The sequence below is a fragment of the Crassostrea angulata genome, chromosome 5 (genome assembly GCF_025612915.1).
Source record: "Crassostrea angulata isolate pt1a10 chromosome 5, ASM2561291v2, whole genome shotgun sequence".
NCBI classification, from domain to species: Eukaryota; Metazoa; Mollusca; class Bivalvia; order Ostreida; family Ostreidae; genus Magallana; species Magallana angulata.
In genome coordinates, this window is record NC_069115.1 from 49636607 (window position 1) to 49650137 (window position 13531).

General features: G+C 34.6%; 2 protein-coding genes across 2 annotated transcripts; both read right to left on the bottom strand.

The window, feature by feature from the left end:
- Positions 1 to 230: 230 nt before the first annotated feature.
- On the bottom strand, positions 231 to 3730 carry LOC128182804 (uncharacterized). Its single transcript, XM_052851556.1, has 3 exons — positions 3397 to 3730; positions 2961 to 3156; positions 231 to 2773 (listed from the first exon to the last, which is right to left on the bottom strand). The coding sequence occupies exons 1-3, from the start codon at positions 3520 to 3522 to the stop codon at positions 1722 to 1724; spliced, it is 1374 nt and encodes a 457-aa protein (XP_052707516.1). The 5' UTR covers positions 3523 to 3730; the 3' UTR covers positions 231 to 1721.
- LOC128185486 (uncharacterized) lies at positions 3663 to 9353 on the bottom strand. Its single transcript, XM_052855070.1, has 6 exons — positions 9231 to 9353; positions 8666 to 8718; positions 8088 to 8159; positions 7482 to 7550; positions 3810 to 4967; positions 3663 to 3674 (listed from the first exon to the last, which is right to left on the bottom strand). Exons 1-6 carry the CDS (start codon positions 9280 to 9282, stop codon positions 3663 to 3665), a joined length of 1416 nt encoding a protein of 471 aa, XP_052711030.1. The 5' UTR covers positions 9283 to 9353.
- Positions 9354 to 13531: the final 4178 nt, after the last annotated feature.

The following is a 13531-nucleotide window of genomic DNA, read 5'->3' on the forward strand; positions in this document are numbered from 1 at the left end:
ACCGCTATTTGTAAGAACCAGGCAGGGGGTGATTCATGACCAACTCAGATTTCTATGAAATTTTAATATGAAGTTTTATGGACCACCAGAACATCATTGGAGATGATGACTTTTTTGTTCAACCTTTGTTGCCATGGTAACGTGGCACCATGTAAATGTACCTGAACAGCAAACACCAAACACATACTATTTTGAATTAATCTCTTACTTTTGGCAATTAAAAAAAAAAATTAAACAAAACTATACAAATTTTATTTTTGTTTCTGTAAATATGGCCCAATATATTCACTGTTAATCATAATAACAATATTATTCTACCTTTCCAACAAATGGTAAAAATAAGTTAAAAACATGTTGTTTTTTAAGAAATCGTCATTAAGGTTTTTCCTCAGAATCAAACATTTTCAAGGGCATAATACGTAAAAATGCCACATGTGCCAAAATTTTGAGCACAGAGGATAAAAAGTACACATCCCTTACAAAACACTTTTAAGATAAAATTCATGGGTTTTTAAATACATAATGTGTTACCATGGCGATGAAACTACATGAAAATTCAAATTTTACATATACACTACCTATCATCATATTTTGGAAAGATGTTGTGGAAAAATAACACTTGTCAAAGAAATCTTAATACCTAAAATAGAAAGTACACACCCTGAACATTTAAAACTTAAGATAAAACCGATGGGTTTTTAAAAAGCATTTGGTAACCATGTCAATAAAATTTCCCAAAATATCGTTTTCATCAAAAAACCAAAAATTGTTACATTTTGTGGACATACTGCTAATAATAAATACAAGTTTAAAAAGAAATAGAGCATATAAGATAGAAAGTACACATCCTAAAAATGACAAAATACAGATAAAACTGGTGACTTATTAACTATCAAACTGTTACTATGGCAACGAAATATCCAAAAAATTGCCTTTAAAAATACAACTTAAATTTTTACACTTTGGGAGCATATTTCAGTTAGCCGCACAAGTTTAAAAAATTTTGAGCATATACATGTAGCAAGGAAAATACATATCTTAAACTTGAATTAAAGCATTTGGAATCTTAGTAATACTCTTTTACCTTAGCAACAAAAAATATCATCACAATCTGTATTTGAGTAAAATAAAATTTTGTCAAATATTTAAAAGATCAAACTGATATATTAAACGAAACATTCATTAATTTCAAATATACAGAATTGAGAATGCCAATCCTCAGAATTCAAAATTTAGATAAATTGTAAATTTCTGTTACCATGGCAGCATAATGACTACAGAAAGAGTTGAAGCAGAAATGACTTTTCACGTGTATATCTATATATAAATCAAAGTAAAGTCCTGTGCTAATATGTTTCAACAAGGAATATTTCAAAATCACAAAGAGTCTATTAGCTAGTAATTATGACTGTGAGCAAATTAAAGTTTAGCTTTTTTTCATTTTAATTCTTTAAAATTGATAAAAATTAATACAAAAAAATAACCCACATGTATATTTCCTTTCTTTTGAAATCTACTTTTTAGATATCTATGCATTATCACAACTGTTATTTCCATGACAACCACAGAAGCTGAAAGAATACATATAAAAATACACCTAGGTTTTGCCACATATCATTTATGATTCCATGCATGTTAGATGTACATACAGACATTATCTAAACAAACCAACAATCATTGAAAGACAGCACCAATATTTCTACATTTACAAGTTTAAACAATCATATTGGACTGTCAAGTTCTAAGGTCATGGCATCTCTAATGCTGTCTCTTTCTTCTTCCTCATATATTGACTGCAGTATTTCTCGCAGATGGTCATCTTCTTCTGGTTCATCCTTGATATCCTTGGCTTTTGCATTCAGAGAAAGTCTTGAAAAAAAGGAGTTAATCTGAGAAGGCTGCAGCCATTCATCGGGATTGAAAAACTTCTCTCCAGTGCTGTTTCGCAAAGATTTCATACGTTGAGATACTTCAACAGGAATTGCTTTCCTACCTGATTCTTCGCCCTCTTGAAAAACTCTATGGAGAAAATCTTTCACTTTGGAAGAGAAGCATGCAAATTTCCTTGTTTTTTTCAGTGCCCATCCTTGTTGAAGCTTCTCTACTGATGAATTCTTCACAAGGGTATGGTGATCTCTGCCTATTTGCACCAGCTGTTTAGAAATGAACAAATTGGAATTACACAACTCGGACCAATGATGTCGTAGAGCATCATAAGTTGATGTTTTCTCTTGAACATGTCTATCCAGAAGAACATGCTCTTGAAGTATTTGGTATGAGGAAAACTGCTGATTACAGCCTAATTCAGAACAGTGGAAAATACTGGTTGGTGTAACTGAACAGTTTTTTATGTGAGAGATCACACCATAGTTTTTTGATGGTTCTTCAAAGTCAGACAGTATGATGAGTCCTGTGTCAAGCTGCTCACTTTTCAAGACATCTTCTCTTTTTATCTTGATACCAATACCAATACTAAAACTGTGCCAGGCAATGATATCATCTCCTTCAAAGGCAAGATTATTAATGTTGGTGATTCCCTTGATGCAATGACTAGTCATTGTCTGGTTTCTCCTGTCAACTTCCACAACTGCACATTGACATCCTGCTACACCACTTCCATCCATTATTGCCTTCTTCATGTCAAATGGTGTTGTTACATTTTCTCCAGATGAAACAAACATCCTTAATTTGGATCGCATATGGGCAATTTTGGCATCGCAATAACTTTTTCCTGCCTGAGGTTCACTGAAGTCATAGCGTACAATGCTGATACCTGAAAAAAAAGTTATTAAAACCTTATAAACACTACTTTCATCATTTGCACAAATTCTGCCAAAAAGTCTATGATGCAATCATAAACCAATGTTTGTTTAAAATAAAACAACAAAAAATATCATGGTTTCCTTTTATACCCAAATATAACAATAAAGAAAAATCATTTCAGGCAATTGAAATCTCACCTGTTCTTTCACTAATTCCATGCATGCTCAGCCAGAGGCACCCACAGTGATAGCAACCTGCATTGTCACTTCGTAAAAAAACTTCTTCAATTCCAGGCATTTGTACTCTTATACTCTTTAGGATGTGCTCGATGGCTGATGCAACAGCAAACCAATCTTGCCTCACTGCTCCAAAAATGTGATTGAATGTCTTGTGCTATGAATGCAAAGTTGGATTTATCATTTTCATACCTATACATGCATAATCAATATGCTGTATACTACTACAGATTGTTTTCTCTCTATTAAATTAAAAGACAATCTAATTCCATCTTATTCAAATGCGTCCAATTAGTCAATGTCTTATGTATATCATTTGTATATAGAGTTCTCAATCTTTATATCATTGATATATTAAAAATGTGTGACATTGTCTGAATAATATCTTGAAAGGTACCTTCAAAGATCCATCTTCTGCTCTAAATATAGCAACAGAAACATGCCAGCTCATGCCTTTTTGTCCAAAAAAATCTGACTGCTTTTCTCTATAAAGTGCAGGAAGGAACTTCATTGCCCAGTCCATAATAATCAGAAGTTGGTGTGGCTGCAGCTCTTCTAATGCTCTATATCTACCCTCTTCTTGGTTCTGAGTCCTTAGTATGTGGGCTTTCCAATCTGATATTTTCTCAAGAGCTTTCTCTGCTGTTAATGCTAACTCTTCTGCTACGTCAGATGCTGTGAACAAAAAATGGGAATGTTAAAATACATGTTAAATGAAGTGCTTTGTTGCGAATATAAAATAGCTAAGCTCTAATTCTAAAAAATTGTTAAAAAAATTGAAATATTGCTCTGCAAAAAAAAATTACTTACTTCTGATACTGTATTTTGGATTTCATTAAACAAGGCACTGTTTATTTCATTGAGGATGTTGCATTTTCCACAAATTTCTTCATGGGAATGATCACATTCTTCCTGCAACAGCACATTGGTTGGGTGACTCAAAGCAAACTTCAAACAATGATCTTGGCATCCACTAGATAGTCCCACGCTAAATTTATATTCTGACTTGAGGTACATCTTTAGGGATTTTAAGGCAGTGGTGAGATTGGCAACTGTATTTGTTTCAGATCCTAATCCTTTAAATTGGTCACACATTTTTATTAGGTCATCTACAGCTGCAGCACCATCAGTGGCAATGTTGTCTAGACCTGTTAGGTTGGTTCTCTTACTTGCAGAGCATGTAGACAGAATTTTGTAGAGAGTAGAATCTGACAAAGGAACAAAACCTGTTTCAGAGCAGTATGACTTGTACATTTGTAGGAGAGAGGAGTGGCATGTTGTTCTCACTACTTGGGGTATGGTGACAGTCTGTCCATTGTCACAATGCAAATCTTTTGTTCCATATGAACAAATTTGATGAAATTTTGGATCCAAGAAAAAAGATAAAGCATGCTCCAGCTTTTCTTTGTTCATGCGATTCTGGTATCCTGGTTCCATAGGTCCTGGTAAAGAACCTGCTCCATGAGATGCAGCATGTGCTCGACTTTGATCAATTTCCCACTTTGTAAGTCCTGGAATGAGTTTCTGAAGTTTCGATTTACTATGTGCATTCGGCAAGGACAGCAGGGACAGAAGTTGACGTTTGAGAGCATTGTTTTCAGCTTCACAATAGAGTTGAAGAATTGTATCAGTGATTTCAAGTTCTGTTTTATCACTTTGCTCTGTATCCTCATGACAGTTGTCTTCATAAAGTAACTGGAACATATCACTGGATTGTCCTGGAGCCAAATGATTGAGAACTGTATGCACTACCTCCTTGGCCTTCCTTTTTAAATATCTTCTTGTGCTAGACTGGACCTCCCTCAATGGAGTTTTCAGCTGAAACTTTATTGGGCTTACTTGGCCACCACTTAGAGACATCAAGGTGTTGTTCAGATTTTCTATTCCATCTGTGAGGTGTATTTGTCCTTCTAAGGAAGTGCTCCAGCTAGATTCTTGTGACAAAGTATATGTTGTCGATTCATCTGTCTGTGAAAAAAAATTGAAATGATTAGTAAAAACAATTTTCCATCAAGTGAATTTTAAGATTTTGAGGGAGGTTGGGGTTTAGAAGCTGTACAACTAAATACAAGTGAAAAGCTGTCAATGTGACAGCAAACCAGGTTTTCTTTTATGTGAACTGTATCCATAATCCAAGTCAACCCGTATCCAGTGAAATGGAGTACCCTATATGCAATATTTTGCCAAAAAATGACTAAGTTCAAAAGCTGGTATTTTTTTCATAAATTATCGGAAATCAAAATCCTAGCAATATGCACACCTCTAATATACGTTCAATTGATCTGCAAAAGAACAATTACCTATCTTGAGAACTGTAGGAGGAGTTATCTGTACAATGAGGGTACCCTATATGCAATATTTTGCCCAAAAATGACTAAGTTCAAAAGCTGGTATTTTTTTTCATAAATTATCGGAAATCAAAATCCTAGCAAAATGCACACCTCTGATATATGTACAATTGATCTGCAAAAGAACAACTTCCTATCTTGAAAACTGTAGGAAGAGTTATCCGTACAATGAGGTATCCTTTTGGCAGCCGCCCGCCCGCCATTTTTCACCATTTTAATAACCAGATTTTTCCGTTGGAAAACCCGGTTAAAAAAATAAATATGCAAGGGATGTTTGAAAATTATTGAAACATTATGCTAAGGTTTCATTCCCACTCACTACTAAATTATTTTTAACAAAATTTACAATCATTATTATATACTAGTATTGAGCATTGCAGTTCTCGAAAAGATGATCAGACTTAAACAATTGTTTATTTATGGATTATGTGAATTATTCAGGAGCCAGAGTCAAAACAATTTTTAAACATAGGTAATCACAGATTACAAAGCTCACCGAGACGATGTATCACCATTATGAGACCACCTTTATCATATTATATGAAAATCATGATTTTGACAAATTTTAATCTACACTATCTGAACTGACTAAAGTAAGAGCTTTTCTAGAAAAATTGTGTTAAAATAAAAGATGATTTTTAAAAATTTTTCTCTATATATTCCTAAGTAAAAATTTGACATCCCCCCCCCTTTTGTGGCCCCACCCTACCCACAGGGATTACGTTTTGAACCAACTTGAATCTACCCTATCTGAGGATGCTTTCAAACGATTAATAGCTTTTCTGGCTGATCAGTTTCTGAGAAGAAGAATTTTCCTTCTACATTCCTATGTAAAAATTCAACATCCCCATTGTGGCCCCACCCTACCCCTGGAAATCATGATTTGAACAAATTTGAATCTACACTACCTGAGGATGCTTCCACACAAGTTTCACCTTTTTGGCCAAATGGTTTTTGAGAAGATTTTTAAAAAATACCAACAAATTTTCAATGATTTTTAATTATCTCCCCTTGAATGAAGTGGCCCTCCATTTTAACAAATTTTAATAGTGGTTCTGGAGAAGAAGTCAAAAATGTAAAAAGTTAACGTACATACAAACAGATAGATGGACGCTGGACTAAAAGTGATCATAAAAGCTAGCTAAAAAGTGGCCACGCTCACATACCCCACTCTCCCACATTAATTGACATTTATTGTACACAAAATGAATGTCTGGTAAGTGGTAATGTATAAATACTGCACATAATTTAATTTCATAAAGAAGCACAAGTTCCGAAATATCATCACATCACATGCACATCTTTAACAACAAAATTCTATATGCAAGTTGTTGCGAGAGGTGTATTTAAGCCATATGAAAAAAATAAAGCTTCTATAATTATGATGATTGTGTGATTTAGCATAAATTGATATAGTTTATTTGCTTGACAAGTCTAGTGAGTATTAACACCATTTCAACTCACTGGATAAATCATATTAAAAAATCACAAAATTTACAAATCCTCTTTATATATATATATATATATATATATATATATATATATATGTCCAGTCTTCAATTTTTACAGGACAGTATCTAAGACAACTTTACATATGAAACACCACTAGACATCATTGAGATGCCCTGTTTTTACAAAAGTGTTACAGGGAATTCTGCTTTGACCTTAACCTCTACTAAATTTGGGTCAAGATCATTGCACATCCCTTAATTAAACAAGTACTCTATGGGCAATGAATAAACTTGATTCATGCTCACCTCACAGCCAATACCTACTGGCAGTCTTCTGGTCTAGTCTGAGATTCATTGGGTCAGAGAGAGAGAGAGAGAGAGAGAGAGAGAGAGAGAGAGAGAGAGAGAGAGCAAAGTCAAGACAAGGATTTTGACAAATAAAGGTCTGCTAGTCCCTTAAGGTTGATATAAAAACTTGATTCAAGGTCACTACACAAGTCAACCTTTACCAGAAGGCACTTTGTCTGTGAAGTATTTGCCAGATTGGGCCAAGGGAAGAGAAAATATGCCCCAGATAAGTGATACCAGAAAGACAGATGGATGGACGGACAGACAGACTGATCCCTATTGGGTGCCGGCTAGGAGGATACAATTTTTAGGGAATCAAGTATCAAAGCAAATACCTGTGACAAAGTCTCTGAATGGCACTGTTCAGCGGAATTCTCTGTACTTGTTTGGAGGTTCCTGGACTGCTGAAAATGTATATATATTTATAAGTAAAAGATCAAACTCATACAGGTTTTATTTTAAAATGCAATTTTTTTAAAACTGTTTGGTCCAATTCTTTGCTCATTACAGTATTTCTGTAAATAATTTTTCATCCCAATCAATTCTCCAAAAATTTATAATATTTTTTCAAATTACCCAAGCAATATTCATCTCTTTTCAAAGAGATAAATTCAGAAATATTCAAATTTTAAAAAAAAAGAAGGTTTATAACAGGTTAAAGAAGAAACATATGTACAATGTGCATGTGACATGGAAATTGTATAAACAAAACAAAATCATTTGAAAACACAATCATTTGACTTTGTCCAAATTTGAGAGTTGATCGATTTACTGTACTTTTATGCATCATTAAAACAAACTTTAGAAAGTTTCTGACAAGTTGTACACACAACTATCTTCAGGATTTTATTACAATTAGCCTCATATTTTATAAGCACATGAAATTAGTGCATAAAATAAAACTGTTTGAAGACTAGTGAGAGACAAATTGATAACATTACCTGTAAGGTTGCTTCAGGGGTGTCATCCGAGGTATTTTTGCAAATTTGAGCAGAAGATGCATCTTTACAGCACTGAAATTATGTCATATATTAAAATTTAGCTTGACAAAATAGTTTGTTACTCCAAAATAATCACTAAAACGAGACACAAATGCATTTGAACTCTAACTTGGCCATGCAGCGATATAAATTTTTTATCTTATAAATGCCGATCCCGATTGTTTTTAGTTTAATTTGTGTATGACGTGCGATTCCGATAAAGTCAATATCATAATCATATTGATTATAGACATGATCAAACAGATAAATACATTGCCTTTATTCTAAGCAAATTTAAATACATTTTGTTAAAAATGCAGCCAAATTATTTTTAGAGTTTTATATACTAGGTATTATGTACTTTAAAATAGCATACAGAAATAAGTTTTTTATGTGTGTGTGTCACTGTGTGTGTGTGTGTGTGTGTGCTCATCTATTCCCATAATCAATCATGTATATCATACATGTATAAGTTATTTAATAGCATTCAATTCATTGTTTTATTTGTTTTAAAATAAAACATAAAAATTATTTCTTACCTCGCACCATTTCATTTCCTGGGTTACATTTTTTCTACATCTACTGTACAAGCCTAAAAATGTATTTTAAATTATGCATAAAAGACATAGAAGCTAAAATATGTTCCTTTATTGTGAGTTAATTTAATAGAATTTTTTAAAAGGCATTCAATGAAGATACAAGAGTGATATCTCAGAGACATAAATAACATAATAAATGTTATTTATGTCTCTGGATATATTAATTGTGGCATTTCGCACATAATTATAGGTGCTCCCTATTTAAATCAATATAACATTTTTTTTTTTATCTCCATATAACCTACTACTTCTATAAAATGTTATAGAATAAAAATTTTATACATTGATTAAGATGGGTTTTAGTGCCTATGTCAGAGACATAAATAACAGAGATTGTTATTTATGTTGATCCCTGCCTAGTGATATGTTTTAATTCTGAAATCTATCCTGTTCTCAATATTATATAAATTGATATGTGTCTGCATTTTTAACATGTATGCAAAATCTATTCATTGACATGATATATGCAACTTCCACTACACAAATACAATACATATATATATACCTGAGCCAATAGGGACAATATATCCATATACTGTATGAAGGTGCCGAGACATAGACAAAGTTATGCTCCTCCCAACCTCTGCCTTTGCCGTTGTACTGTGACTCGGGTGTGAGCAGGATGACTTCTTCTTCGATCGTATCCCAAGGGAGTATCGATGAAATGGACAGATGGTATAGTCCCCAAATAGCGAAAAAACACCAGCACGGTAACATATCAAATGTCCCTCAGAAGCTATATCTCCTATGTTACATGATTTGAGGTGGTTTTTTATGTTTCTCCTACAGTTTTTCACGTACACTAAACTGTTTTCATTTGGGAAATAAGGTGATGTGGTACACTTGCTTTTATCAGGTAAAAATGAAGAAAAACTGCATACAAGACTACTTTCCATGGATTCTAATATTTCCTAATATGAAATATATTAACTACATGTTCAATATATTACTTAATTTCAAATAAAACTACATTTTCTTTCCTGCATAATCCTCACCTTCCATGACCTTCTACACACGGAAGAGCATCACTGTACCCTTTTCAACTCCAACACTGAAGAGCGACAAAGGGAGATAACTAGATTTTGATGAAATTGCATAATTTCTAATCGTAATATTTATTCATAGTTTGAATAACCCATGGAATTTTCAGTTGATATAAATTCTGCATAATCAATTAAACACAGTTTTGTTTTCCATATACCTGGAAAATGTAGGATTTTTAGAAACAAACCTTAAATGTGTAACCACTATACAATAGAGACTGTAGACTGAATCAGCAACTATGGTGTTTGTTGAGTTCATTTTTTTTTAAACCAGTGCACAGAATCAAATTATATTTAAGAAAAAATATTCATATAGATGTATTTTAATGTGTTTGTACCAATTTTTACAAACAAATTTACTATCATGAATCAGTCATCTATGTTTCTGCCTGGTTCTTACAAATAGCTGTACTTAAAAACCCTTGCGGAATTCGAATTCATGACTTACAGATTGAATGACGACTCAAACTCTCTAACCCACTGCGCTAAGCTGTTACTTAGTGTTCTATTTTGGGGAAAACTCTTGCACTTGATTTTATTTCAATAAACAGGGCTTCACAATATGGAAGTGTCCCATACAACCTAGCTTTAGATTATAATGAACAAAATATCAGATGTATGTAGAGCCTTTATTTACAAGTTTATAGTTTATTTTATATTTTTCTAAACCATTGAATACTGTATACAGGGAAATATTCTGCCCCTTTAATTTTATTTTTGCCCCTTTCAATTTCTCATCAGTGGGCGTACTTAAGACTAGATGAATTCCAATGTCTTGATTTATCTCTCTTAAAACACAACGGTGTCAGGGTAAATTCAAGATTGGGCAAAATTGCAAGTTTAGAAGGGCGAAATTTATGCAGGGTGAAAATAAACCTGAATACAGTAGTACCTGAGGTACAATCATGCATGAAAAACACAGAAATACCAGTACAAAGTTTAGTTTACCCCAATTTCAAGTTTCTGTAGTATTTTTAGCTCACCTGAGCTGAAAGCTCAAGTGAGCTATTCTGATCACATTTTGTCTGTCGTCTGTCTGTCCGTCTGTCCGTCCGTCCGTAAACTTTTCACATTTTCAACATCTTCTCAAGAACTACTAGGCCAATTTCAACCAAACTTGGCACAAATCATCCTTAGGCAAAGGGGATTCAAAGTTGTGAAAATTAAGGGCCATACCCGTTTTCAAGGGGAGATAATTAGAAATTAATGAAAAATTTCGAGAAATTTTCAAAAATCTTCTTCTCAAGAACCAGAAAGCCAGGAAAGCTGAAACTTGTGTGGAAGCATCCTCAGGTAGTATAGATTCAAAGTTGTGAAATTCATGACCCCCGGGGGTAGGGTGGGGCCACAATGGGGGGTCGAAATTTTACATAGGTATATATAGAGTAAATCTTTAAAAATCTTCTTCTCAGAAACTAAACAGCCAGGAAAGCTGAAACTTGTGTGGAAGCATCCTCAGGTAGTGTAGATTCAAAGTTGTGAAATTCATGACCCCCAGGGGTAAGGTGGGGCCACAATGGGGGGTCGAAGTTTTACATAGGAATATATAGAGTAAATCTTTAAAAATCTTCTTCTCAGAAACTAAACAGCCAGGAAAGCTGAAACTTGTGTGGAAGCATCCTTAGGTAGTGTACATTCAAAGTTGTGAAATTCATGACCCCCAGGGGTAGGGTGGGGCCACAATGGGGGGTCGAAGTTTTACATAGGAATATTTAGAGTAAATCTTTAAAAATCTTCTTCTCAGAAACTAAACAGCCAGGAAAGCTGAAACTTGTGTGGAAGCATCCTCAGGTAGTGTAGATTCAAAGTTGTGAAATTCATGACCCCCGGGGGTAGGGTGGGGCCACAATGGGGGGTCGAAGTTTTACATAGGAATATATAGAGTAAATCTTTAAAAATCTTCTTCTCAGAAACTAAACAGCCAGGAAAGCTGAAACTTGTGTGGAAGCATCCTCAGGTAGTGTAGATTCAAAGTTGTGAAATTCATGACCCCCGGGGTAGGGTGGGGCCACAATGGGGGGGTCGAAGTTTTACATAGGAATATATAGAGTAAATCTTTGAAAATCTTCTTCTCAGAAACTAATCAGCCAGGAAAGGTGAAACTGTTGTTGAAGCATCCTCAGGTAGTGTAGATTCAAAGTTGTGAAAATCATGATCCCTGGGGGTAGGGTGGGGCACAATGGGGGGTCGAAGTTTTACATAGGAATATATAGAGTAAATCTTTAAAAATCTTCTTCTCAGAAACTAATCAGCCAGGAAAGTTGAAACTTGTGTGGAAGCATCCTCAGGTAGTGTAGATTCAAAGTTGTGAAATTCATGACCCCCAGGGGTAGGGTGGGGCCACAATGGGGGGTCGAAGTTTTACATAGGAATATATAGAGTAAATCTTTAAAAATCTTCTTCTCAGAAACTAAACAGCCAGGAAAGCTGAAACTTGTGTGGAAGCATCCTCAGGTAGTGTAGATTCAAAGTTGTGAAATTCATGACCCCGGGGTAGGGTGGGGCCACAATGGGGGGGGTCGAAGTTTTACATAGGAATATATAGAGTAAATCTTTGAAAATCTTCTTCTCAGAAACTAATCAGCCAGGAAAGGTGAAACTGTTGTTGAAGCATCCTCAGGTAGTGTAGATTCAAAGTTGTGAAAATCATGATCCCTGGGGGTAGGGTGGGGCACAATGGGGGGTCAAGTTTTACATAGGAATATATAGAGTAAATCTTTAAAAATCTTCTTCTCAGAAACTAATCAGCCAGGAAAGTTGAAACTTGTGTGGAAGTATCCTCAGGTAGTGTAGATTCAAAGTTGTGAAAATCATGATCCCTGGGGGTAGTGTGAGGCCACATGGGGGGGGGATGTTAAAGTTTTACATAGGAATATATAAAGTAAATCTTTAAAAATCTTCTTTTCAGAAACTAATCAGCAAGATGATTCTTTATCATTGTTAAAACTTTGGCTCCAGGACAATTCTTCGGCCTCACAAGAAGGTTCAGAGTTTGATGTAGCTAAATATCCCATATATAAACAATTGTAAAGGATATTTTTGAGAACTGCAATACTCAACATGTGATATGACTATAGAATTGAAGCAGGCAGCTATTTTTTCATTAGAATCTTTTTGTATTACTGTATTGAGTTATTGCCCTTGATTTATTGATTCTTGATTATTTTAATTAATGCATCCACTGTTAACCAATTATTGTGATGATTATTTTTATACAATAATAAATATTCAATGTATATAAGTTGTTCTGCATAAGAAGTTTTGGGTAAGGCCAGATTATTTTGTTTATTTTTGATTTCCAATTTTTAGATACTAGGAATTATTTTAGGTTGGCACATATATAGGGACAGTGTCTATTGCATTACACTGAGCGACTGTTTGGGGTTAAACTTGAACAGGTATGGATAGATTGAGTGTGTGAACATCCTTGCTCTATCTAATCTATGTGTTTTCTAATCTTCGATACAAAGTGTGCGGTCATTCCTGCCCAGTATCGCATTAATACAAGTGTGCAGTCATATCTGCTTGTATTGGTGGTGGGAGCGGCGGAGCACTAATGTATGGTCATCCATGCTGGTGTTCAGGCCTTTCTAGCGCAAGTGTGCGGCACTCCCTGCTTGCGTTAGGTTGAGCTGTTGGTGCAAGTGTGCGGTCATCCCTGCTTGCGTAAACGTTGGTACCTGTTGAGTTGCGTAGGTGTGCGGTCATCCCTGCCTGCATAACTTTGAGTCCCTATATATGTGCAGGAGCGGTGATTAAAGTC